The 26,823-nt window shown below is 42.5% G+C and overlaps 1 protein-coding gene across 9 annotated transcripts in view; it reads left to right on the top strand.

Moving 5' to 3' along the window:
• The first annotated feature begins 4,948 nt into the window (after positions 1 to 4,948).
• LOC119398702 (uncharacterized) overlaps positions 4,949 to 26,823 on the top strand; it is a 119,118-nt gene continuing 97,243 nt past the window's right edge. For 6 of the 9 annotated variants that reach the window (XM_049416632.1, XM_049416623.1, XM_049416620.1 and 3 more), the window contains exons 1-12: positions 5,034 to 5,178; positions 17,470 to 17,621; positions 17,684 to 17,755; positions 17,852 to 17,917; positions 17,980 to 18,039; positions 18,737 to 18,832; positions 22,527 to 22,658; positions 23,251 to 23,313; positions 23,571 to 23,627; positions 24,197 to 24,259; positions 24,781 to 24,879; positions 24,995 to 25,054. In XM_049416632.1, coding sequence (XP_049272589.1) covers positions 5,139 to 5,178; positions 17,470 to 17,621; positions 17,684 to 17,755; positions 17,852 to 17,917; positions 17,980 to 18,039; positions 18,737 to 18,832; positions 22,527 to 22,658; positions 23,251 to 23,313; positions 23,571 to 23,627; positions 24,197 to 24,259; positions 24,781 to 24,879; positions 24,995 to 25,054 — 960 coding nt within the window. In that variant the 5' untranslated portion in view covers positions 5,034 to 5,138. Of the gene's footprint in view, positions 5,179 to 17,469; positions 17,622 to 17,683; positions 17,756 to 17,851; positions 17,918 to 17,979; positions 18,040 to 18,736; positions 18,833 to 22,526; positions 22,659 to 23,250; positions 23,314 to 23,570; positions 23,628 to 24,196; positions 24,260 to 24,780; positions 24,880 to 24,994; positions 25,055 to 26,823 lie in introns of all 9 variants that reach the window. The other 3 variants (XM_049416610.1, XM_049416612.1, XM_049416635.1) reach the window with 3 other exon arrangements.

Genomic DNA, 26,823 nt, shown 5'->3' on the forward strand with positions numbered 1-26,823 from the left:
TAAGTGTGTCCACTACCGGTGTCTAACATTCCGAAACTATACACTTAACTTGAATGTGGGGAACACTGCAATGTAGAGCGGTATCTATCGAATGTTTTCGACTGCATGGAATCGCCACGCACGGGCGCCTTTAACATTCATTCTCGGCGAGTGGGGTCGTTGTCGTGATGGGACACCTTGTTGCGCGCGCGCCGAACGTGGCCAGAGAACGCAGACTAAAAAGCCCATTTTCTTATGACAACACGTTTTGTGTATGCCGCGTAACTTTGAGAAGCGCCGCTACAATTCACTGCAACTGGTGAGCAGTCGAAGCAAGAAAATTTTCCAGCATAGGGAGAAAAAAAAATCAGTTCATTAATGCTAAGGTATAGATATACATAGGTTTTAAAGAAGAAAAAAAGGGACAAAGGGCGATAGACGCAATGTGATACATCGCAAACAGATCAGACTCCTACACACACACTGCTGACTGAAAAAAGCGGCCGTTGTGTATAATTGTTGTAAGAAATTAACAGGATAGTTTTACTGGCGATACCGACATTACACATTATACGCACGTGAGTGGTAAACTGTGAAACAAGCCGTCAACTGTTTCCTTACTGGTACAAGTGGACAACGTTCTTGTCCGCGGCGGTCCGCGTGATGTGAGGGAAAACAGGCTTTCTTTAATTCAGAAATGTAAGGTCAAAGAAAAAAAAAGAAAAAAAAAACCCAGAGAAGATCGGAAAAGACAAACACATTTTCTTGTTTTCTTTAGGCACGGTGGAAGCGAGAAAAGCCTTAGAAATTTCCCCACATATTAATAATAGTGAGAACTAACAGACAATAACGCCAAGGAAAGTATAGGGGATGTTATTTGTAGTAATTAGGATATAAATGTGAAGGAAGTAAAGTGGACGAAAAGATAACTTGCCGCCGGCAGGGACCGAACGTGCCTGCGATCTTCGAATAACGCGTTCGATGCATCGGACCGTGAGTGATATATATATATATATATATATATATATATATATATATATATATATATATATATATATATATATATATATATATATATATATATATATATATATATATATCACTCACGGAGTGCTTTCCATATTTCGTGCGATTTCTTTATCGGCAGGATAATATCAGCATGCAATTAATTAATGTGTCCCTAAATGTACTGGCGTTAAAACTCCCTCAGAGATGCTCACTATTACCTAATTGAGCGCTTGATAACTAGAACGGTACATCTCGAGCCAGACGATTAATTAATGAAACGTCTTTAACGAACAGAGTATTGACGGCTACTCCACTGTGCTGGGATGTACCAGGTTTTCTGGGCGTGAAGTAATGCTTCTTAAAAAAAAAGAAGAAAAATCTCGATGCATGATAGCAAGAACACCCTTCATAACCGCCGGGAAATTGTCCCAGTTGAGTTATTTCTATTTATTTATTTATTTCGTCTGAACGCATTTCACTGTGTATTTCCTGTTGCATTGTGTTTTCTCCCGACCACGTGTGACGCACGAGTAGATTGAGATATTGCTCATTCATCCGGTCGCTTTTGGGAGAGAGATAGATATCGAGGAAGCGAAATGCGCTGGGAGGAGTCACGTTCATTTGCCGGCGCTGCGAAGCATGACGAATTCGTGCCGTTTGTTTGCGTGCCGGAAATAGCCTCTTGTCTCCGGGCGGTGCGAAGAGCAAGCCGTGCACAATGGTAGGAGAGAGGGAAATGACTCGAAATTTCATTTCAACAAACACGAACCGTATTCGGACACATGCTGCGAGACTGAGACGAAGACGGGAGACACATGTAGACACAGACGAGCGCTGTGTCTATGTTTATGTATACGTATATGTGTATACCGTATATCTTTGTAAGCTTAAAACGGCACCTTTTGTTTTCCTCCGCGTCATTCAATAACATTCACTTGCCTTAAAAGATGCGCGCACCTTTATATATATATATATATATATATATATATATATATATATATATATATATATATATATATATATATATATATATATATATATGTATGTATGTTAAACTCTAACGAAATGTAAAGAACCTTCGCCCGCCTGTCTGCGAGAAGTAGCGCCGCATTAGCTGCCGTCTAGTTTTACGCTGTACAGTGAAAGAAAAGGCGGAAATTGCCGTTTTCTTGGGTGCAGCGCGAAAAAAAAAACAAAACAAAAAAAACCGATAAGCACTACTCGTATATTAAACGCAAAGAATAAGGGGCGCATTTGGGTATTTGGACCATAGGCGTGCGCAGGGGGCGTGCGCAGGTGGCGTCGGGGGCAAGGGGCCACCCCAACGCCACCCCCCCTAGTCACCTAAGATGGGGGGGGGGGGGGGGGAAGCTCAAAGTCTGCCACATAGATTGACTTAATAGGGAGGGGGCGGGACGCTGCGATAAACCTTCGCCCGCCTTCGCCCTCCCCCCCCCCCCCCCCCCCTGACGGGGAACCCTGCGCACGCCTATGTTTGGGACGACTTGCCGTTTTTCATGACCAAATTCCGCTGCGACGCGCCTTTTTGCGAAGTTCGTCACGTGAGCTTTCCGGTCTGACGTAACCCTGATGGCGCAATTCCTGCGCGCCCGGAGCGCTCAGTTTCAGTATCGCCTAGATTGGGGCCCTCAATTTCGAGTATTAATATCTCAAGCTGCGTGTGTTTTTTAGGGTTTAAAAATAAATGGGTATGCCATAAACTGTCACGTCCTAAAACTTTTCAATATGAACAACTGCCCTCAAGTTAATAATTAAAAAGTTAATTAATGAGTTTTTGTTTATTGCTCATTTCAGTGTAACTTTAGGCGCGGCAAAGTTTTTCCACCTCGGCGTGGAGTTCGTTTGCGAAGACGACAGATGTGTGACAGTCATCGCGTTTTTATAAAAAATCTGTATTGTCTAAAAAAACAACTAAAAAACACGCTTATAGAGCATTCATCCAACTAGTGCTTGCCATAAACACTACGGAATCAACATGATGGCAGGGCAAAGAGAATATCCCCCCCAAAACTCGACACCATAATTATACGAGTGATTAACAGCCTCTCCATGAACAGGATGAACGTGTACTTATAGCTTCACCACTCTCCAACAGAATTTCGATATGTATATAGAGTCTGATTAAAATTTTATGACTACACCAGGAACGTAACGAAGACGATGCAGACTGTCGTTGACTTGCACCCGGAAGATTCAGCCCTTCCTCGAAGTTCACAATGAAAGATAGCATGCGAAAATACTACCTAGACGAGGAACTTTCATTGCAAATAAAAATACTATAAAAATGTGAGTTTATGTACGAGACTGGGTAGAACTATACTGCCTTGAAGTTAGGTTCGCGCCTTCTTAACACTGTTGCAAGGAGGAATTAGTGGGAAACAGGTGCGATGTGCGCATTACAGAAACAACGATGAGAGCTTTGCAGTATGACGGCTGTCGTACGCACCACAGAAAAAAAAAAAGAAAATAATGTGCTGCAAAAGTTTTGTTTCCATTTAACGTTGTGCGGTACATGTGCGCAGGAAGGTAATATTCACGGCACAAAAGACGCTCAACCAGATGCGCCTGCCTGGCGGAGATTGGGACGTCTTTCGATCAGGCTACCTGACGAAGGCTTCGAGGCACGAAATGAGCGGCAGGGGTACGAGGGGAGGTGGGGTGCTGACAGAGGTTTGGGAGTGAACAACCCCCTCCCCTCCCCCCTCTTTCCCCTTGTCCTGAATCCGCCACTGTTCTTTACGCAATAATATTTATAAGTATTCGTGTGCATGAGCGTCGCCGATTCTGCACAAAATTGTCTTTGTCACCCCGTAGCAATGAAGTATTTTGATAGCTGAAGAAAACTTGGTGATTTCGCGTTGTACAGAATTTCTCCACAGAAGTCTGGTCCCAATAAACAATTCTGGGCTTTTATGTATGTGACGACATGAGCGTGATATGAGCACGATATGAGTATGATGCACACCGTAGTGGGTGACTCTGGATTTATTTTGATCACTGGTGGTTCTTTAACGTTCACTAAATTTAAGTACACTGGCGTTATTGCATTTCGCACCAATATAAATGCGTCAGCCGAAGCCTGGAATCGAACCCGCGACCTAGAGCTTAGCATGCAACGCAATACCACAGCCTACTAAGCTGTCACGGCGGGTATCTCGGCACAAGTGAAAGATGAATAAACAGTGGCGGGAACTGCGTTCAAATTATCGCGGACAACTTTTTTTGGCAATGAAGGGAAAGCTACTGGGGCGGAGCGTCTGCACATGTACTGTTACGCGAAGTAGTCCGGTTTGGCGAGCGTCTCGTAACGCCGTGGAAAGTGATGGCTAGCGTTGCATTCCGGCGCAAGCGCTGCTTAGCGTCTAAGGTACGGGTAAAAGGCGCGACTTTTTCAAGCACGCAAAAACGCAAAGTGACAACGTATAAAGTAAAAGAAATGCAAATATCTCGCTTATGTGCACTGCGTTCCGACTCAAAAAGCTACATGTAGAAAACGAAGGAGTATTTTATATATCTCACGCAGAAAATACGGACGCAATTGTGGGACTACATTCATTAGCGGTAGGATACGCGCATTGTGGCTCTGTAGCATTCGCTTCATTGCCAAGAAAAGTTGTCCGCGAGAATAACATTAGGGTTTAAATGTGTAAATAAAAGAAGGACTTTTAAAATGCACAGAATAAAACAAGATATTTTCGGGAAATGTTCATATGAAAGTTAAAAAAACCCTCATTAACAGTGATTTACACTCAGCAGATATGAATCGTTGCTAGGGAAATTATTATAAAGTTGTTGCTTGTATTCCGCCTTATTCCGTACGTTCGACTTGCGTTCAATGCGACTAGAGATCACGCATCGCAGATCTCTGAATTTCAAATCTCCCACTTCTCGCGGTCGAAACTTCAGCTGGAGAAAATCCTAGGGAATCTAGGGAGTGCCTGACGCTTGTTTAGGTTGACGACGGAAGCGTGTGGTGGTGGCGTCGAGGTCGCGGATCATATGATCGTGATTCCGCAGATCGCGTGAAAAGAGCTATCTCGCGTACTCTAGCTAGCAGTTCGCCTTATTTGTGTGAACGGCTGGGCTGCAGTGTACTTCGTGCAGAAGCTGGCACTTAACCGCGCAGCAAAATGTTCGCGAGGGTGCTCTTCGCGGCGAGCGTAATTTGCTGTGAGTATGCAGCCGCTGTCAGTCCTGCCTTTAGCTGTCAATGCGGCCTTTTGTTTCACGCTTTCTGTGTTTGTTTTGCATTGCTCTCACACACATATATATACACATTTTTCTACGTTGCATTTTGGTTGCTTACGTCGAAGTTATTCGAAAACTTACATTCGCATTTAAGATTGCTACAGATTGTGAAGCACGTTGCTGTATGAATGAAAATGCCCACACGTGCACATTCCAGCAAGCTTATCGAGTGTGTTGGGACGATCCATTCAAATACGATTGACAGCTTCGTAATTCTATCGCACTCGTTGAGAGTGCCTGTGCGAACGAGGTGGTTCTGCATTTGAGTAAAGTTTTCGGGAAGTTTGATTCAGATTGGCCAAAATTCATTCATTGTCATGCCGTAATTCACAATGATTGGTTTGTATGTTTATAATTACATTGTTGTGTGGAAGTTTCTCTTTAAATTAATACATTTTGTGATACTTCATTATGAAAACGTTTTTTTTTTTTCCTTCCCTTGGCTGGTTAGCAATCTCGAGTCTGCATCAGCCGAAATCGGGTCATGGTTACGCAGAAAACACCTTGTTAGGTTCTTATGTGGGCTGCATTCTCTGCATGCCCTTCAAATGCCGTTTGCGCAGTTTTGCATGCTGAAGATGAAAAAATGTGAACATGACAGCGATGGAAAGGAACATAGAGATTTGAAGCGATAAACAATGTTTGAAGAAAGAATGTCTCGGGAGATATTGTTTCAACAAGGTGATGCGCCTTCATCGGGGCAACAATCTGTGAATACAAATTATTACCCTGATGTAGACAACGCTGCTTAGCAAAAACGTTAGTGCAAGAGACGTCCCTTGTTCGACCGCTGTTGATAACTTTGGAAGCATGCTGCACGCATTTAAGGCAGTTCTGTAGAATCTGTGCTACCAGTTATATTCATGTGGGTTAAGCGCGCACTCCAGAAAAAAAAAAAAAAAACTTAGATCATAGATGCCAGGGTCCTTTGTGGCAGCAGTATGTACACTCAGTGCATCCTCTTCTTTACTGACAGTACTTTACGTCAAGTAAATTTCTCAGAAGTGACTGGGTGTTTTTCAGGTGCACTGCATATACATTTTCCACACATACGTACGAGCTAAGGTGTAGTCCACATTCTTAATTGTAGCAAAAGTACTTCGAAAAGTTAAAATTACTTTTATCTGTTTTGCAGCTGCATGTATGAATAATTTTTAAGACTCAAGAAGGTTGTAAAAATTACTTTCTGCGGATGAGTTCAATTGTTGTCCCAAGGGAACATTCTTTTCCTTATTGAATTAGTGATGATTTGTTTTGGCTACATTTTTACCTTAATTTATTGCAACAAAAAACTGTGATGGCTCACTACTGGTGCCCTTCACCTTGACACTCCTTTGTTGGTCTGCATCACTTTTACTTAAGGTGAAATTCTTGCCTTTCTGCTGAATGTTCTTTTGCTTAGTTTGCATTTGTGACTTAAACGAGACATACTTTTGCTTTAAATTTTCAGGAATGGTATGTATTTGCGTGTTTTATTTTAAATTTTCTAAATTATTTTTGCATTGAAAACAGTTGAAGCCACACTGAACAAATGTTTCGTTTTCTATGCCTTGGGATTCCATTTAACATAAGTGCTTCAGATGAAACTGTGAAGTTGCAGAAAAGAGCTGCCTGTAAGTACTTGCTCATCTCTGGTGACCATTGACACTTTTATGCTCAAGGGGTTTGTTGAAGATCTGTCGTTATTTGGATAAATCAAACAAGTTGGTATCAATATGTGAACCTTGTGTTATGCTCGCAACAGCTGCATTTTCCCCAATTATGCTCATTACTGTTTCCTTAACGGAACAGGCAGCAAGTTGCATAACTGAAGAAGCGGGAAAAATTTTTCAGCTTAATATCTAATATCTAACTTGCATTGAAATGGGTAGTGTCACAGCTGAATGAAGTTGAACGTGCATCTCTATTTCGAACATGTTCAGAACAATATGCAATATTGGCTAACCTAGTGCTTATTCAGATGTTAATTGTGGTTAAACTTCTGCAAATAAGTCATCGCTACATTTGTTCAAGACAAAGACATGTGTAGTTTGCAAGTTGGTCTCTGACACAGTAAAAAAGCAGCAGCATGGAACTTTTAATGAGTACTTATATATATTTGTATGTACACTATTCTTGTTTGAGTGGTACATTTTAACTTAGGGGGCTTATTTTTCATATGCCATGCTTGCTTATGCCAGCTTGCTGAACTTGAGCAAGCTGACAGCAACCTTGAATTGCATTTCAAGCCACGGCAGATAACACAGTGAACAAGCAAGGAGACATTGAGGCAGTCGCAAGGCGCATTGACAGCTGAAGTTTCATTATTGATCTTGCAGAATAAGCGCTTTTTGGCAAATGGATCATAAATATTGGCATTTTTGCTTGTTCTTCATGTCTTTTGGTGTTTTCGAGCTATCGCAAACAAACAATTTCAACAATATAATACATTTTGATGAGCTTCAGTTGCTCTTAGGAAAATTTCATTATGATTTATACCTGGTGCCACATAGGAATTTTTGAGCAAGCCTGCTTGAGGCGATTGCTACAAAATTTGATGCAGACAGAAAAGAACTGTCCTGTCATTTCCAAGCAAGCTTAACTTTGATTCTGCTCAACTCAATCTCACTTGTGTCAATCGGGATCAGAATTCGTGAGTGCTTTTGAAAGCTCCTGACGACATGCTCAAGCTCGTTGAATCAGCAAGCACTGCACAAGAACTCAAAGATAACTATAAAATTACCTTAAAAAATAATAAACATGAGTAGTAATGTTTCAGTGTCAGTTTTGCTTAGATCAGTCTGGAAGATCTGCCAATGCATGCTTGCAGTCACTAGTGTTGATTGAAATTAATTAAAAATATCCTCTCTGCCTAGAACTGAATAAATAAAACAGCTTTTTCCTGGTATTTGATGCCTTAAACATTGTTTATACTCTGTCTAGAAACATTGCTTAGCTTTTTGTTTAGAATGCATCTAATGTGGAAAATTAACCACAATTAACATATCAATTGGCATTTAGTTGAACCTGCTATGTAGTAGCTCCTGTTTCTGAAAGCATTGATGCAAATTGATTTCAATCAGGCCCATAACTATGGGGGGATTGAGGGGGTTCTGACACCCCCGAAATTTTTTCATGCTTTAAGTTTTCGGGGGACACTGAAATACTTCCACGCCCTTAGAGCGACCACCAGTTGCCAAATTTGGCCGTTTTACACACAAACACCCCCCGAAAAAAATTCCTGGGTACGGCCCTGATTTCAATAAAAACAACTACTAATGTGACAGGGGCACAGCATTCTATTTTTGCATAAGGAAGGTTGTAGTATACAGGAATGATGGCACTCAATTTTAGGTCATTGCAACATGTTTTTTGCCAGTAATACGCCTGTCACATTGATGCCTGCAAACTCCTTTTAACTCCTTTGCCTTTATCTCGAGGGCGATGCACTTGGTGTCACATGGTTGACCTTTCACTAAGAATGTTTAATGGAGCTTTTCATTGAGGTAGATTGGCGACTGAAAGGAGTACTGTCACTCACTGATTTAATGGAGTACTCTTGTTCCCATACTTGTATAAGTAAAACAGAATTAAAATTTTGCTTATATAAAAATTTCGTGCATATGAAAAACTTCTGCAGCAATAAGTAATAGTTCAAACACAAATGACCAGCATTTATGTTCTCTGCGGCACTATACCCTAGAACTGGGCAGTAGGAGCCCTGCCACTGCTTGGCGCCATGTTTGTAGTTGTTAATCCCTACTGAATTATTCTTTTAAACAATTCTGTTTTTTTTTTGCACCAAATATGTGTAATAACATTTACATTGCAAAATAAGTGTTAATAAATGCACAGTGCAATTAGAAGTGAAATTATGGTAGAAAGATTAAGCGGTGCTGAATGAGCCCTCGTGATGTCTGTAAAAACTTATTGCTGTGTGACACTACCACAACTCCCTTGAGATCAAGAAAGTCTGATGTCTAATCGTAAGGGAGTTGACAGGTGCCTGTATGACTGGGGGTACAAGACAGATTTCTTTTCCCCTGTGTCTTGGTGCATCACATGCAGCCCATGTGATGCTCTTTCTTACGCATGCCACATGTTGTAGGGTCATAGCGTGTTAGCGTTCTGAAGAAGGCGTAGCATTTCTTCTGTATTTCTGTTAGTGCAGCTGCACTTAACAAGTATGTGCAGTTATTTGCGTTGTTAGCTGCTTATGGGAGTGCAACTGCACATGAGCAGTAAATGTAAGTTATAATGGCATGAATGACAATTTGGGTAATTTGCTTCTTCTTAGCCCTCCTGATCATAGCCATAGCTTGTGCTCATTAGCCTTCTCATTAGCCACGGTTAGATGCAAAAGTGCATTTACTATTGGAGAGCTTTAACTTCATGTTTACAGCCTACTCTGCTCAGGATGCATGCATCATTACAAATTGCACGCAGCTGCTCAATGAGCACGCTAGTGTGCTCACAAGCGTAATGCTTATGCAAGCATCAGAAAGCGGAACGCAGCCTTCGCTTCACTGAGCGGAACGAGTATAATGCTGCCTCCATGGGATTCCTTTGTTGTTTTGCAGCCATGCTGTCTGCGGATCACTCAAGTCTCTGGGGTAAATGCTTAGCAAAAATGTGAAGTGAATGCAGCTCTTTACATTTCCCGTGTGTATGAAGTGAGAGTGTAGTGGACCATAAGAGACACTATGCCAAATACCTCTATTATTGTACCATGGCAAACTTGGGAAATGAGCCAATGTTGCTTATATTTAGATCAAGCATTTTTTATTCATTCTAAGTGCATGGAATTTGTACCCAAAAGTTGACTGAAATGCTGCAAATAAAGCTCCCTCGTGGGAATGAATGCTAGTGCTTACTTTTTGTGTGAGCCAGCTGAACACTTCTGCCATGTGACAAATGGGGTTATACCATTGGTGCAGGAAAAATTTTGAGCCAGGCTGCATGTCTGTAGTTCCTTGTATTGGCATATACAGTCAACGTCCGATTTTTCGGACTCCCTAGGGACCGCGAAATCGTCCGAAAAATCGGGCAGTCCGAAAAAACGAATTCATGCGCTTTTATTCCGCTCAAGCGGTGAAATCGCCACAGCCATGTCTGAAATAGCTTTAATGCCTCCCAGTACAATTATCAGGCATTTTGGCGCGCGCCCAGGCTCTCGCAAATACATTTGGTACTTGTCGCGAACCCCGCTTAACTACGTGCCAACCGCCACTTGCAAGAATGCATCTCGTGATGAGCGCCGCTGATACCAGCAAAGCGCGGGATAGATTACGGCTCTCTCGCATGGAGCGTTTGGAAACGATGACGCAGAAAACAGACTGTGGCGGAAGAGCGGACGACTCGCCCGGCTTTCCCCGATGCGTGTGCGCATGTAAACGATGCGTACACACATCGCCGAATCTCCGCCGATACGCAGCATTTGCTGCCGTGTGAAGCCGATCGTTTCTAGTTGTGTGCAGCACATCGCCAACTAAGCTGACTCAGTCACTGTACCGTTGCTGTACCGTACGCATGCATTTGTCATGAAAGGGTTCGTGATGCCCGCTCCGTTCCTGACCGCACACGGGCGAGGCAATGTCGAGCTGCTTTCGTTCGTGAAGGAACGCGTCTGTGCGGCGCAGTTAGCGGCCTCGGACAAAGAGGCAGTATGAATGGCGGCGTGGCGCGTTGGAGTTCTCGTCTATTAAATGCGTGCAGTATGCCTGCAACTGCGCTTGACCTCGTGCACTACCGAGCAGTTAACTGAAGATGCTTATCGTAAGGGTTGTTAGCGATTAAGCCGTACTGGCGCGTTTGCCAGCTGCCGCCATCACGCCTCCGCGCATTTCCGCTGCTTATCCGTAAAGACATCGCCGCACGGCGCCGTGATAGCGGCCCCTTTGAATTTCTGGTCTGCTTCACCCCATAACGCTTGGGCATTGCGGCACAGCTGACTTTCGGACTGTGCTAATGTCGCAAACGGATCGTCTCGCGAAAGCGCTGGTTCGAACCTACGAGATGATAGACGCGGCTGAGGTGGGGGCGTCGAATAATGCCTTTCGGACCTGCAATTGGGGCAGAAAGTCCGAAAAATCGGACGCGGAAGAGTTTCAGCGTCCGAAATTTCGGACGTTCTAATACATTGACTTCTATGGGGCTGGTGACGGTGCCGCGAAAGCGTCCGAATTTTCGAGCATGTCCGGAAAATCGGGCGTCCGAAAAATCGGCAGTTGACTGTAGACACTGGCATTTTCTTACCTCACTGACAGAGGAGGGCTTGTTTAGTTATTGTCCTCAAGTGGTGTCAGTTGCACTTTCATGTTTGGAATTAGGACTTTCAAATGGCTCCAATCAGCCATATGAGTGTCCTAATTAATTAACCAAACCAGACAGGTAATTATGTCAAAATGTTTAGCTTACTGTCATGCTTTTGTGTCAATCCTTCATAGGCTGCTCATGCTACGAATGTTTTCCTTTGCAAGGGTATTTTTCTGTATGCTCCTGCTTGAATGTGCATTTCGGGTGGCATTGTATGGTTTCTAAAATCTAGGAATTTGGGTTTTATGGGACACATTTCGCGTCTTCTTTTCTTCTCTTTTTGCCATACAGGATTAGCAGTGGGTGGGAGTGAAAGCTGGCATGATCATTGATGGTTAGGCTTGTTTTGAATAAGCAGAACCATGTGTGCAGCGTAGCGTTATGATCTTGGGAACTACAGACGCAACATCCTTATTGCCATGAGCGACTGGGTTTAACTTATGTCCTGCTATGAAGTTTTCAAAGCTGCAGTGTAACATCTTTTTGTTTTATTTTTATTGAAGGAAATAACCATGTTATGCTAGAATTTATTGTAGTTCAATATATTGTCTTGAGATATTGGTGACTAGTGTTCATGCTTCTTGAAAGTGTGTTTAAAGGTCACCACTGATGCTGTCAGAAGCAACTGTCTGGGGTGTCCAGTATATCTTTTGTTAAATGTTGTGCTAATTGCTTACTTAAAATAGCTTTTAGAGTCTTGCACTGCATTTGGCTATGTTATATGTGACAGTATATGCAGAGAAATACAAAGTACCATTTTGATGACAAAATTAGAACATCTGTATAGCCCTTTGTGTGAGTGCTTCCCATTTGTATCACTCTCCAGTCCACCAAAAGTATAAAGCTTCATTTTGCAGTTTCATCCCAATAATGTACAATCTAAAACATAATTATGTTGCAATTGCCTCAAGGAAGCAATGTTGGGCAAAAAGAATAGCCTCTCTTCATTTTCTTAAGCTTCTTTTAGCAAATCTTCTATGGCATGCATGGCACTGAGCAGAACTTGTATCACTGTTTACTGTAGCTGTCAGATACATATTTATTTTATTGAAAAATTCCTTACAGGCCAAAAGGCATTGAGTGAGGGGGGTTACAATGAAATCACAAGTAAACTTGTAAGGGACAGAGTTGCAATGCAAGTGAATAACAACCAAGAAGAATACAGTGCAACAAAATTAACAATGCAGTACGTCACCAAAATTAAATAGCATGTAAAGCAGCAAATTACAGTGCGTTGGAGAAAAGAAAACGCAACACTTCATAAAAATAAACTGATCTTGAAATTTGAACGATAAAACAATCTTGCGACACTATTGTAAGAAAATGCATCTCAAGTTCATGTCGAAATGTGTTAGGGTTATTATCAGAGGCGATATCATCAGGAAGGTTATTCCACATGTGGATGCCTTGTGGTAGTGCTGATGTGTTAAATGCATTTGTGTTACCATCGATGCACGTGAAGCTGAGGTGATAATGTAGCCTGTGTGACGTGTAAAGGGGCCGTTCAAGGTGTAATGACGATATTTTGTTACTGTAGATGTACTTGTTATATAGGCATAGCAAAGATATTTTATGGGGAATGGACAGTGGGTGGAGGGAATAATGGAGGTGGAAGGAGTCGACCTGTTACAGAGTTGCAAAAGCGATCAACGTTTTTATTTAGGGAATATAGCTACCACAAGCATACTTGCAAACATAGCCTTCTTATGAGCACTGTGTTTCGTGGCAAGCATTTGCATCTTTTTCATGCGTTCATCTGTGGGGTCTCTCTTTCACACGTTATTGCTGATCATGCTTGAATGGGTGAAACAGTAGAATTTTGTACGCAAGTTCGAATAGCGAAATTTGTCAAGCCAGGTCGAATAAAAATTTTAAAGGGACTGTCTACCTCTCCGAAAAATTTTTCTGATTGTGGTGAAAATGAAAAGCTCGTTTGTCACATCGGCGGCAACAAGCACGCTTTTGCCCCATAAGAAAGGAATTGCATTTTTAATTTGATGTTGAAAATCGTGAAAGAATGACCGCTAGCCTCACCCAGCAGCGATGCGGTCAATCTACTGGTAGGACAAGAAATCCTCGCAGGTAGACTCATATTGCTTAAAAACAAACGTATAGACCTAGTCCATGTTTGTAAACAGTGGTAGGTGCCGTCGACATGCTGAGGCGCTTGTAGCGACGTCGCGGCGCGTAGGCTGCGTCCAGCCCAGAGCTCGCCTCCGCCCTCTATGATCACGTGACAACTGGCACAGCAGCTGCAAAGCTGCCTCCGAGCACCTCGCGTCGGCGCGCCTCCCGCGTGTTTACAAGGGACGGCCGCGACAGAGGGAGTTTTTGTGGCCCCAACAAAGATTCTGAAATGAATATATAAAAACAACGTTGACGTGCAACACTACTGCTTACGACCTCACGGTCCTCACCATAACATCAGGTATCTTGACGCCACGAATGTGACTGATTTGCGAAATGCCATCGACGTTACTGTAGTCTAGGTCAGACTTGTACATTTTAATTTGGTAACTAATGCAAGAGCGGACCTCTTAGCCACGCAAGACGCGCTTTGCTGCTATAAGGAGATGCGCGGAGTAACATTACGAACAGGTCCATAATGGTTACGGTAGACCCTCGCACATAAACAAATTTGCCGGGTTAGTTACTCAACGTGAAGGGCTATTTCGGTGACACTTTAATCAGCGATACAGCCGCGATAACGTATTAAGCAATTACTACATGTCATGGACAAGGCTGTTAAACATCTGTCAGGTTCGCCAACCACGGGTCACGGCTCTAACCGTACGCTGAAGTCAAGACCGCGAAGGCCCACAGCCTGCAGACTCTGAACATTTCACGCTTGCAGTTCGCTTGTGGAGTATGACAGGCAAGGAAATGTCTTAATGTGTATCGCAGCCAGAACAGCCGTGTCCAATGCACTTGTGCTGCGTCTGTCATCGCAGCCGCATACAATTTGGAAAAGTGCAGCTGAAGTCGTGCTTTCGATCGTTAATGAACTGAGCCACACCATTAGTTCACGCGAATACTACAAAATCCTTTTTACCCCTCTGACTTCCACATCGTTCAGTCGTGATGAATTCTCCGCTTATTAGAAAGCTTGCACACCGCTTACGTAGGTAAACATGCTTCCAATGGCTCCACACAAGGCTATGCCAAAAAAATGCCTTGCGGGACAATACAATGGCACACTTTTGACAAAGCTAATTGTTTTCGTTGGGTAAAACGAGCCGCACAAACCGCTCAAATTTTGTCACACAACCTATGAGCCGGCGTCGCAGACAAGTTCATGTGTTTAACAGCTGCGGCCAATTTTTTGCGACGGTCTTTGTAAAAAAAAAGGGACAGAACGTTATTCTGCCTCTTTCGTGTCTTCCTCCGCAAGTAATCGCAACGCAGCTTGTCGGTACACCGTTTTTTCTTCGTTACACAAGGCAAACAGCGCACGCGCCAGCGAAAACACGGCAGGAACTGGGGCAAGCACAGCGGCTTTTGCCTACTGCGCGAAACTAAACGCCCGACTACAGCACCACCGCATTTTCGTGACGTATGTCCGGTGGAATTCGTCTATGGGACAGCTCATGGGGCAGCTTTCGGTTGTGTCAGAGAGCATTTTCTTGCTTTTTTTTTCTCACGCATCCAAAAAGGCGCCCGGTGGCACTGCTCGCGGCGCAGTCTTCAATTTCATCTGCTTCAACTCATGCGCTATGTCATGCGGCTCTCTGCGCTGGTCGTACTGTTCCGCTGTATTGTTATTAGGATGTCTCACATGTGCTGCACTGTGAAGGCGTGCATTTACTGTCTCTTTTTGATGAATCGACTTGGCTTGGATTGCGGCAGCAGTGCTAAAATAAACGCACTGCCATTACAGCAAAACAAGTGTTATGTAATCGTATAATAAGGCTTCATTTAACCGCTAGCGCGCTGGAAACGACTGTTACATTTATTACAATAGTGTTCAGCGAAAATCCAATAATCCTACAGAAATCACATGGGCTTTCGGTTTTAATTTTTACCGGCACTACAATCTTCATTGCGTCCACCAACCAGTGTTATGGGCATCATCATCATCATCATCATCAGCCTGTCTACGCCCACTGCAGGGCAAAGGCCTCTCCCATGTTCCGCCAATCAACCCGGTCCTGTGCTTTCTGTTGCCACGTTATACCTGCAAACTTCTTAATCTCATCTACCCACCTAATTTTCTGTCTTCCCCTCACGCGTTTGCCCTCTCTTGGAATCCAGTCAGTTACCCTTAATGACCACCGGTTATCCTGCCGACGTGCTACGTGGCTGGCCCACATCCATTTCTTCTTCTTAATTTCAACTATGATATCCTTAACCCCCGTTTGTTCCCTGACCCACTCTGCTCTCTTCCTGTCTCTTAAGGTTACACCTATCATTTTCCTTTCCATCGCTCGCTGCGTCGTCCTCAATTTAAGTTGAACCCTCTTTGTAAGTCTCCAGGTTTCTGCTCCGTAGGTAAGTACCGGTAAGATGCAGCTGTTATATACCTTCCTCTTGAGAGATAGTGGTAGACTACTATTCATGATTTGATAATGCTTGCCAAATGAGCCCCATCCCATCCTTATTCTTCTAGTTATTTCACTCTCATGGTTCGGCTCCGCGGTTACTACCTGGCATGTTATGGGCATGTTTCACGCCAATGGAAGAAAACCGAACGCAGATCGAAAAATTCTGTTTTAAAAATTTCTACTCACTTTCTAGAGAAACCGCTGCAAGGTTGGACACTTCAGGCGGTACGCTTTCTATTGCGATACAAAACAGAAAAGCGATGAAGGACGGTAGACAGTCCCTTTAAAGAAAAAGGACTGTCGAATATCAGTTGAAGCAAAATGACAAGTTTTGTTTAGTCTGCTTAATCCTATCGTGGTTTTGGGATGTTAAACCCCAGATATTATTATTATTATTAGTCTGCTTGGCAGCAAAACTCTTTGCATAATTTTATACATGTACACCACATGTGACATTGAATTATTACGTCTAAAGTGCAATCGCATCGAAATTGATGATAAAATGAAGAGCAGCATAGTGCAGAATGCAGTGCTTGTTGAGTCAGTGGCATCATACTATATATAAGTGCAAACATGTTGATGTGGATGAAATAATAAGTATTCTCCAGGTAAAAATATTATTTTGCTATAACTGTGAAATTGACACTGATAACCAATGAAGGTGTACCTGACATATATTTTTAGTGGTTATTGGTATCCGTTTCACAGTTTTAACTTGAGAATATTTTAGCAAATTTTATTAGGGAAAGATTTTGTTAGCTACTCAGAAATTTCAATTTGTTGTGAAATTAATTTCTATCTTTTCATTCTCCATTTCAAACGGGCAGAATTGTGCTAACTTTCACAAGTGATCGTGAAAAAGAAAATAAGTGTGTATCAGCAAAAAGTCAAATAAATAAACTGATAAAGAATAATAGAAACAAACGCTGGTACCAATTGCTGGAAAGATGCACTACCATCAGATATTGGCACTGCATGTCCTCGTGCCCAAAGGTTTTATTTTTCTTGGTACAGGTGTGGTTTATGTTTAGACATGTTCCCAGAATATCTGTTCGGGTTTGGTTCGACATCTTGAATTGAAACTTGGTCGTCCAACAACACATTCAAAAGAATGGATCAAGCATTCATATTTTACTTTTTTTGAATTTCAGATCGTTCAACCTACCTTTTCTAAATTTTTCCTTTTTTCAAACTGAACATACAACACAGGTTGTCTCTTGTAGCTTGCTTATATTGTTTTGGTGATATTTTAGTTATTTTAAAACATTTATTGTTTTATTCTGTATTGCAGTTAACGTTGTTGTTCATCAAAGTTGGCATATTGTGCTTTAATAGAACAGATGGTAGAGTGAAGTTTTTTCTTATTTTCTGATTTTAGTAAGCACTGCAGTTCCCATAGCCAAGCCATCAGAGAAAGTTTGCCAGACATTGAGCACATCATGCCAAGACCTGTGGGTAGCGTCATCATGCAAAACTGTGAAACCGTGCATAGAGATGATTTGGGAAAAGCTCGAAGTTCCCATGGACAAGGTAACTTCACAACTTTAGTCATCGGCAGCACTTAAACCTGGAAATTATTGCTTCGTTTACAGAGCGGTGTGTGCAACATCTGCAAGGAAATGGTTAAAGAAGCAAGAGACCAGCTCCTCAGCAATGAAACTCAGGTAATTTCCTTCTCGGACCTCTGTGTTCTGCTTCTGCGGATGCAAAAGCCATTTACATGTTAACTGTGCTGAAACATTGTTGCATTTCTCTTACAGGAGGAGCTAAGAGAAGTGCTTGAAGGCAGCTGTGCCCTCATACCAATTGGATTTATTAGTGAAATGGTTTGTACTGTTTGTTACTGCTTTGCGTTTTGCCTTTCTAACTTTTTTTTTTCACGTTGCAGTGCAAGGAAGTGGTCGACAGTTTCATTCCTGATCTGATCGACATCCTTGTTTCGAGGATGGTAAGTGGGTCAACACTGGTGTTAGTTGCTTCTTGTGGACAGCCTAATTTTGTGTGGTAATGAAGGGAAAATCTACAGAAGCTGAGCTTCTGTGTACATGTTGCTGCATCAAGCTCCAGCAAATGAAATGCTAGAAACATCTTAAGGAACGCTCTCATGCCTTCGCTGTGCCTCAGTATCTTTCCCTTTGCTGTTAAATAAGATTGTCTGTGAGTGCAGATTAACACACATAAGTTTTATGGCTTTGGTAAATCCTTATGAGGTCTTTGATTTGACTTTGAATGTCAAGCTTGCATTTTGTCTTTTTAAGCATATGTGGTGTAGGGCAACAACAAAACAGGAAAAAGTAACAAGAATGAACAGAACAAATTATGGAAAGTGTAAATGACATGAAAAATATGCCTCACATTAAATAGAAGGGGGCAGTAATGTTTACACCATTGGTACTGGACAGATCTAGATTTTTTTTTTTCTTCACCAGAAGGGAAAGGCTTTTCATACATTCTGCAGCTGGCCTGTATGACCATTTCACTCAATGTGGTTGTTGCTCCAAGTTGCAGCTGCTTCACCTTTTATAATTTTTTAAAATGTTGCTTTTCTCCTTTTATGGTTGCCTAGTGTGGGATCAGAAACTTGTATAAAATTTAAAAATTGTCAAAAAGGAGCACATGTACTTCTTTTCTTCATAATCTATCAGGACCCAGACCAAGTGTGCACAATTGCTGGTCTATGCAATCCCGACTTCGTTACCAGGAAGCTTCAGAATCTACTGCAGCACAAAGTCTTCATAGCGGTAAGTGGCTGCTGGAGTGTTTTATTCTAAACTAAGTGGTATGTCACTCTAGCAACACCACTTTAAAGGGGCCCTGCAACACCTTTCTTTGTTATATTGGAATAGTCCCATTATTGACGTATGACTCTTCACGAGCCATATGCCACAAAAATTTTTCGAATCCGTCAAGTCTAAGTGGTGTTACCAAATTATAGAGATCACGTTCCGCAGCTTTCTCTCTCAACTCAACGCAGCGAGCGTGCGGAAAGCTGCGCGCGGCATGAGGGGAGGGAAGGAGGGCGGAGGTGCGAGGAGGCGACGTCAGCGCCGGCGGCATTTTTTTCATTTTTTTCTCTCTGGCGTCTCGGCGCAACCACGTGGTCTGTGCCGCCACTTCCGGTCGGCTTGCGTCTTCTCGTCGAGCGGAGTCGATCGCGCTGTGTATCGCGCGTGCTTGAAAACTGCGCGTCGGTTTGGTAATGTTGGATGTGCACCTCGAACGCCGTAGTGTTTTCATCGCTCTGCCAACCATGGAAGCAAACGTGCGCGCTCGTTTGGAACGAATGACAGCTGAGATCGGTTTCGGCCCATACTCCGATACACCGCCTCGTAAGACGGCACTGGTAGACGACCCCGAAGCGCCGCCATTACCGGACGCCAGCATTGTTATCGGAGACACGCTGCGCCCGTGCCTCGGTCGGTCGTGAGAACGTGCCGACGATGCAGTTCTCAGCTGACGAGGCAACACTCGAACGGCTGCCACTCTCAACGGCAACCGGCGATGGTCAAAAGCACAGAAATATTCACGTTTTCGGCACTGCGCATGGCGAAGAAAACGGAACCACGCAACTACGAGCAGACGAGCTGTCGGTGAGACCGGAAGTCCTAATATTAATGTTTGTTCGGTGTTTTTAACGCGATAACATAATATAAACATACATATTATCTACTTATTGAACTAAAAATTAACAACGAAAGTAAAAATGAGGGTGCTATCGTGATTATAACATCAGCCAATGGTGGAACGGCCGACAATCGCGTCATATTTTGCGGACTAATACATCATTTGTCGAGAGAAGAGGGAGCGATTTTCAGCTGACTTTGAGAATTTATTGTAAATTCCAGGCCGTGCGCATCGCTATAATATTTGGCTCGCGTGTTCTCGGGAGCCTCGACTACCGATCGGCAGCGCTTTTTGAGCATGCTCGAAAAGTGTTGCAGGGCCCCTTTAAAAAAGCACCTCGCATTCAAGCGCACCGCTGTCTTTCGGTGACTGTATTTCAGGAAACGAATGTAAGCAGGCTTTTATTCTGGAAATTTCGTCCTTGTTTGAGAGGATTATGTGTCTTTTATTTGTTTCTAGCTAGGAAACTGAAGACTTGAGAAAAACTTACTGGCAAGTATCGTGGACATGGCCAGAAGGCACATTGAAAAAATATCAAAATTAAAGTGCTGATCAGCCAAGATTTGTTCATAACATTGCCACTATTTTTCTTGATTGTAGTGCTTGATTGAGAAAAGCACTGTAAAGTTGAATACAGTGCATGAGTGTATTCATGAACAGTTGACTGCCACAGACAAGGCAGAGAGCAAAACAGAGGTAACTCCAACGAAAAATTTTGTAATAAAATATTAGTACTAACAGTGCACTTCACAGTTGTTTTAGCTTATCGATAGTGTCTCATGCATGAACAGCTATTTTTGCAAGATCTGCTTAATAGACATGTCTTTTAAAATGCAAGGAATAAATCGGCAAACATAAGAAATAAAAACAAAAATAAATACTAACATGATAAAAATTCAGCATTATACCTGGGCACATGTAGAACTTCACCAATGAAGAACCCCTGTTTTTTTTAATGTGATAGCGTAACATGTGGTACATAATCTCCTAGGGTGTTTCATTGCACATTCATTAAGAATACCAGTAATATAATAAGCAGACTTGAGTCTGTTTGGGCAGCCTACTTTCGTTGTGCAGCCATAAATAGCTAATAGAAAGCAGTGCATTCAGTAAGCAAAAAAAAATTATTGGTGCTAGAGAGGTGGTCATTTTTTTTTTTTCAGTTATCAAAATAAGTTCATCATCAATGATCAATGGGGTTTGACTAGTGGCTATAGATGACACTCTGCAAAATAAAATAAAATAAAAACTTCTGCATATGGAAAGAATGCTGGCCGAAATTTGGAGGACTTATTAATGTATGGAGCATTATATGGTAGCTTATGTGTTGAGTGTTGCAGTGTTGGCTTTTTCATATAGTGTACATGTGCATTTTTGTGTGCAGAAGGCATGTGCAACCTGCATGGTTTGTGTCTGAAAAAAGAGCGTGGGGGTGGCTTTGGATTTGGATGAATGCACATGAATGGAGTTGGATGTGCACCTTGTGTAACCTGGCAGAAAGCTTCCCATATAATGCTTCACGTTAATACCCCTAACATTCACGGTGCATGTGTATTGTGGGGGTTGTCAAAAGCCTGTTCTTCTCCCATTGAAGCCTGAGCATCTCATGTCTTTTCTTGAGCAGTTGTAGTTTCTTGTCAGTCTCATAATATCTGCTTTTTCCTAAGTTATCTGGGCTCGCTCTTTCCATGGTAGCTGAATTTGAATATAGAGGTTGAACATCATTCAGTATTTTCTAAAAAAATAAATAAATAAAACATTGTTGAAAAAGAAGGTAGACAATTGACCAATGCTGTGCCATTCCTTGTGATTTTGTTGTGGTAACTAATTGTACTGATAGCAGCAGTTGCTGGCAAGTCGTTGTCAGATGTTGGTATTAAAGGGGTACTGACACAAAATTTCACGGCCGAGATAGCCTGCTGGATCGATTCCCGTGTACGTGCGTGTACCATCTGCAAAATATCGACAGCGAATAAAGCTTGGAAGGTATTTTATATGAATTTTGAAGTTCGCGAGCGCGATCCAGCATTATAGGCCGCACCTAGTGCATTGACACCCTCGGAGGTGACCTGAGGTGACCCCCCTACTTTCCCTACGTAACCGTTGCAGCCGGTACAAGTTACGATGACGTCGTAGCCGCCATTTCTGTTTTGACGCGCTTCCCGACGAATCGCTTCTCGCCAGCGGGTCAAATATGAAGTGATTCGCCACGTCGAAAATTCCTTCGATCCCCGCCACAAGAAAATCGTCGCCATCAGACGACGATGAGCCCGACGACGACAGACCGCGCGGAAATGAGTCACTGTTCTGTGTACTCACGTGACCGAGCGTTTCACTCGCTAGGTGGTGATAGTTGCACCCTGCGGCTTGCCGTTTTTGGAGCTCTGTCAAACCGAAACCGAGGCTGTGTCGGTAATGAGGAGCTTGTAATTAATTATCTGTCGCGCGCTGCAGCAAACGATGTGCCTTGTTATGACTAACAGGCCCCCAGCAACACATTGCAGCAAAAAAACACGGGGCGAAAATTTTTGTGTCAGGACTCCTTTAATTGTTGTGCAGTGGATCACTCAGTATATATTTGAATTTACAAATAGCACTGTGGTACTAAAAGCTCAGAAAAAAAACTCCATGCTGTTGACTTTGGTGTTTGTACAACAACAGTAATGACCGAAAGAAGGGGAATTTTTTTTGAGGGGCTCGTTTTTGTGTTAGACACAACCAAAACCACTGCAACAGTAGTGGTTTAAATGAAAAAGATCTGCAAGTGCATTGCTTTATTGAATGCATTTTCCTTCTCTTTTCACAATTCAGTCAGTTCAGTCTCGCATCTTCCTGCCTTTAACAAAAGAAGTATCAGCATTGAGCACCAAGAAGGAGGCCACATGTACTCAATGCAAAACAGCCATGAAATATGCCAGGGAGCTGTTCCAGAAATTACCCTTGGTAATTGCATTTTTTTTTAGTTTTTTCTCTCTTTCTCTCACTTGGTAAGTCTGCTAAAAGTTCTAATTTTATAATACTAGGAGATTTTCGCCTTTGCTGCTTTTGCAGTTGGTGAATGAACATGACCTTAAAAGTGACTTCCAATTTCTTTTGTTCACTTCGCATTCTGTATTGCAATATTGGTAATCTTTTTTTTAATGTGTTGTTTATGAAATGTTATGTTCTGTTCTGTTGATTTTGTTTGTATAAGTGCAGTCACACCATTGATTTTTCAACAAGCTTCCAATACTGTATTTTTAAAAAAGAAATATGGATTCCCACAGAGTTTGTCATGACCATGGCTCCTTGCTCACATTTGTTGGACGCTTTATACAGTGGGGCATGGAATGTGTATGTAGGTGCTTCCCAAAACATCAGTTTGAATGCTTGCCACAGTCAACATTCTGCGTCTATGATTTCGTTCTTTCTTTGTTCAACATTCTAAGTTATGAAATGTAAGCTTAAAATAATATCTCTAGCTTTTATTACTCATCTCTTGCTCCTGTGTTGATTGTACTCACTGCCATTAAATGGTACATATTTCGCATTACAGGAAGGAGTCAAGTCTGCTGTCCTGAAGGTTTGCCACGAAAGGCTTGGCACAGCCAATCCTGAGGTACAGTGTAATGCAGTGTGCTGTGCACGTTTGTAGAGTTGAAATATTGCTACTCCTTTAAGCATTCACGTGTTAGAGACTTGTAAAAATTACTTACATTTGCAGGAATTGGCAGTGAATGGTACATTTTAGTGCACCGATGGTGCAGTGGTAACTTTAATGGTTGGCTATCTATAGCTGCCCGAGGCACACAACTTTTATTAGAACCAGCTTTTCTTTTTTTTTAAGTTCTCACATGTATATTGCATTTCTTGCAGTGCTCTACATTGGTAAATGTTTTCTTGCCATCAGTCTTCAAGTACCTGCAATCACTGGTGAGTACTAATTACTGGAAAGCATTCCTCACTTGGCATTGTCACATGACATTGAATCAGCATACTTTTGTGATGCATGTTTTTGGTAGTATCTGTGTAAAATAATGGCGGGGCATGCGTCACTCAGTGACTTGTAGCAAGCACAATTCTGATTAGTTAAAGGCAAACTGCAACAAAATACTGAAGGTTCCAGAGTTCTAAGAAAAGCTTTTCATGAAAAATCTTGTGTTGCGGCCATTCGCGTTTCAGCCACTGTTCAATAACAAGTTTCACATTGAGGGTCCTGTTGCAGTGCTCGACTTGGGCTCGTGCCTCTATACTTCTTGTAATTTACTGACTATTCGTTGGCAAAATAACACTCAAACTGAAGAAGTGAATTGTAACAGTGTCCATTTAATGCCTACTCCACTATGCATTCATTCATAAAGGCTTAAATAGTGGTGATGGTATATGCTACATTCTCCTGCTGTGATTGTGTATTATGTGAAGTGACTTATGATAAGTAGCATTTCACGAAGCTACCTTTATGCACCAACATTTCTCTTGCTCTCTTTTTTTTTTTTGTTTAGGACCCTGAAGAATTTTGTGCGTATGTGGACCGTTGCAAGTCTGTGAACCCGCCAAAACTGAGCGTATGTTTTTCTTTTTTATAAAAAATGGGTATTTCAGTGGCTTTTATAGCATTTAGGGTGTTGGGCCAAGGTCTTGTGGTAGCAATTCTCTTCCAATGCCTTTCTTTTTGTGCTTTGTTTGCACTCTGAAGTGTCACTAGAAATGGCAGCTTGTGAGCATTTGATGATAGTAAAAGAACACATTCAAGCAAAAGGAGTTTTTCCATTATCCTGGCCCACATCTTATCATGTGCAGTGTTAACATTGGTGTTTTGAAAAAAAAAATTGATCATATAGTGGTCTTTGTACTACTTGGAGAAAAGTGGCCTCATGTGAAACATTCTTGCATGTTATGCAGCTGGCTTAGACAAGTTCACTTTTAGTATTCTTGCTAGAATTCAAGTGCTTACATTATCAATGTGTTTACATTACCGACCATTCAGGTTTTGCATCGTTAGCTCATACACACTACAGTGGGCTTCATGTCTTTTTTGTAGTCGTCTTTGTAGGTGGTGCAGTTATATAATTAATATCTGCTTCAGATCCCGTCACTCACCAAAGCAAATGATGACTTGACCTGCGACTTCTGCAAGCAGCTTGTGGAGCATGTCAGGCAAATGTTTGCTTCAAACACTACAGAGGTTTGTTTTATTTAATTTTTATTATGGAAAATGCGTACCAAATACTTTGGTTTCTTGCACATTAGTTTAGCACTGAATGTGCATATTTTGCTGCTTTTTTTTTCTTTCTTTACAGGATGAATTTAAGCAGGCTTTGCTGAACTTCTGTGAAGAGCTTGGTTCTGCTGCTGAAGAGGTGAGAGGATGTGTTGTAAATGTGTGAACTTGCCCAGTTGATAGGGTATTGCAGTAATTCTTAACCAACCTTGGTAATGTTTTTTTCAATTTTAATTGTGGTGTGTTGTCACGGGCATCTTGGTGCAACTATGGCATGGTTAGCAGAACTTTTTGCGTACCCTTCTTCGATTTTGGAAAAATTTTTAAGGCCCTTTCATGCGGCCATAAAAGCCGGGCACTGCTTGCATTTCTAGAAAACTAAGGCAGAGACAGTTGAGGCCACTTTGCCAGCCCGCTTCAGCAAGGAGTGTGAAGCTCAGAAGTCCTGAACTTCAAAAAATGTCCTCTGGTTATGTATAAAGTATGCTATGTTCAGAATGTTTGATTGCGTGAAACTCTCAATGCATGTACTAGTTCCTTTGTGCATATTATCGTGAGTTATCATTTTTCTTGCTTTATAGTTGATAGCAAAATATGTAATGTTTCAAATGTAAGCTTCGTAGCGGGCACTGTGAACATCCAAGTTCGATTATTTGTACACTGGTGTAAGATATGTGCAGACTCTGTATGTTGAATACAGTAGAACCTCGTTGATACGTTCCCGCTTAGCACAATTTCCCGGCTCCTACGCTCGCCCCGCCACGGTGGTCTAGTGGTTATGGCGCTCGACTGCTGACCCGAAGGTCGCGGGATCGAATCCCGGCCACGGCGGCTGCATTTTCGATGGAGGCGAAAATGTCTGAGGCCCGTGTACTTAGATTTAGGTGCACGTTAAAGAACCCCAGGTGGTCAAAATTTCCGGAGCCCTCCACTACGGCGTCTCTCATAATCATATCGTGGTTTTGGGACGTTAAACCCCAGATATTATTATTATTACGGCTCCTACGCTTGAAATCCCGAAAATTACAAATAACCCAATACAGCTGTGTGTAATACGTTCCGGTACGTTCCCGGAAAATACGATTATTCGACAGCAATGTTCCGCACCATGGAAAACTGCAGTCGTATGATACGTTTTGTACTCAGAAACTCTCATTCAGGTGTGCAAAAAGGACCTTGTCGTGTACACGTGAAGCGCGAAGTGGCAGATAGCAGCCGCGCAGCGACGGTGGCTTCTCCGCAGTGCCTTTCCCCCTCCACGCTTTCTCTGCTATGCTCAATTGTCCCCTCCGCGTCTCTTCCGAATTGCTCGATCGCTGCTCTCTGTCAACCACACACTGACCCGAAGGCGACGTTGGCCGTCAAAATCTTCAAACGGCTTTCAAAAAAAAAAAAAAAGTATTTTCTGTAGCACTTGGCACGATCTTGCTGAGCATTGCAAATCCTTCATCCGTAGCACGGTAAATAGATGCACACTCGTTCCACACACTTTTGTTCAGACCCCACGGCTACAACAACAGCCGGGGAAACTAACAATGCAGCCCAAAAGATGGAGGCTGTTGTTCCTCCAGTCCTCCACGGTTCGGTACAAGACCTACGGAAACACACATGCCGCCGCATTGCCGCCGCAGCACAGCACGCCGCGACATGTAACCATAGCAACGCCGCCATTGTACCCAGTGAATATGGCCAATAATTTCCGCCACACTTATCTCTCGGAATGCGTTCTTTTTCGGGTTGCTCCGCCCGGCAAAATTCCAGTCGGCATTAGTTTTTCTCTGGCTGGACAATTCTGCCTACCGGCGGGTCGTCAGAAGCTGCCAGAAAAAAATTTGTTCTGGAAGATATCTGGGAGGCTTCTGGTTATCAGACGCCAAAACGAGACAATGCGCGCTCACCGCCATCTTT

The sequence above is a fragment of the Rhipicephalus sanguineus genome, chromosome 1 (genome assembly GCF_013339695.2).
Source record: "Rhipicephalus sanguineus isolate Rsan-2018 chromosome 1, BIME_Rsan_1.4, whole genome shotgun sequence".
NCBI lineage: Eukaryota > Metazoa > Arthropoda > Arachnida > Ixodida > Ixodidae > Rhipicephalus > Rhipicephalus sanguineus.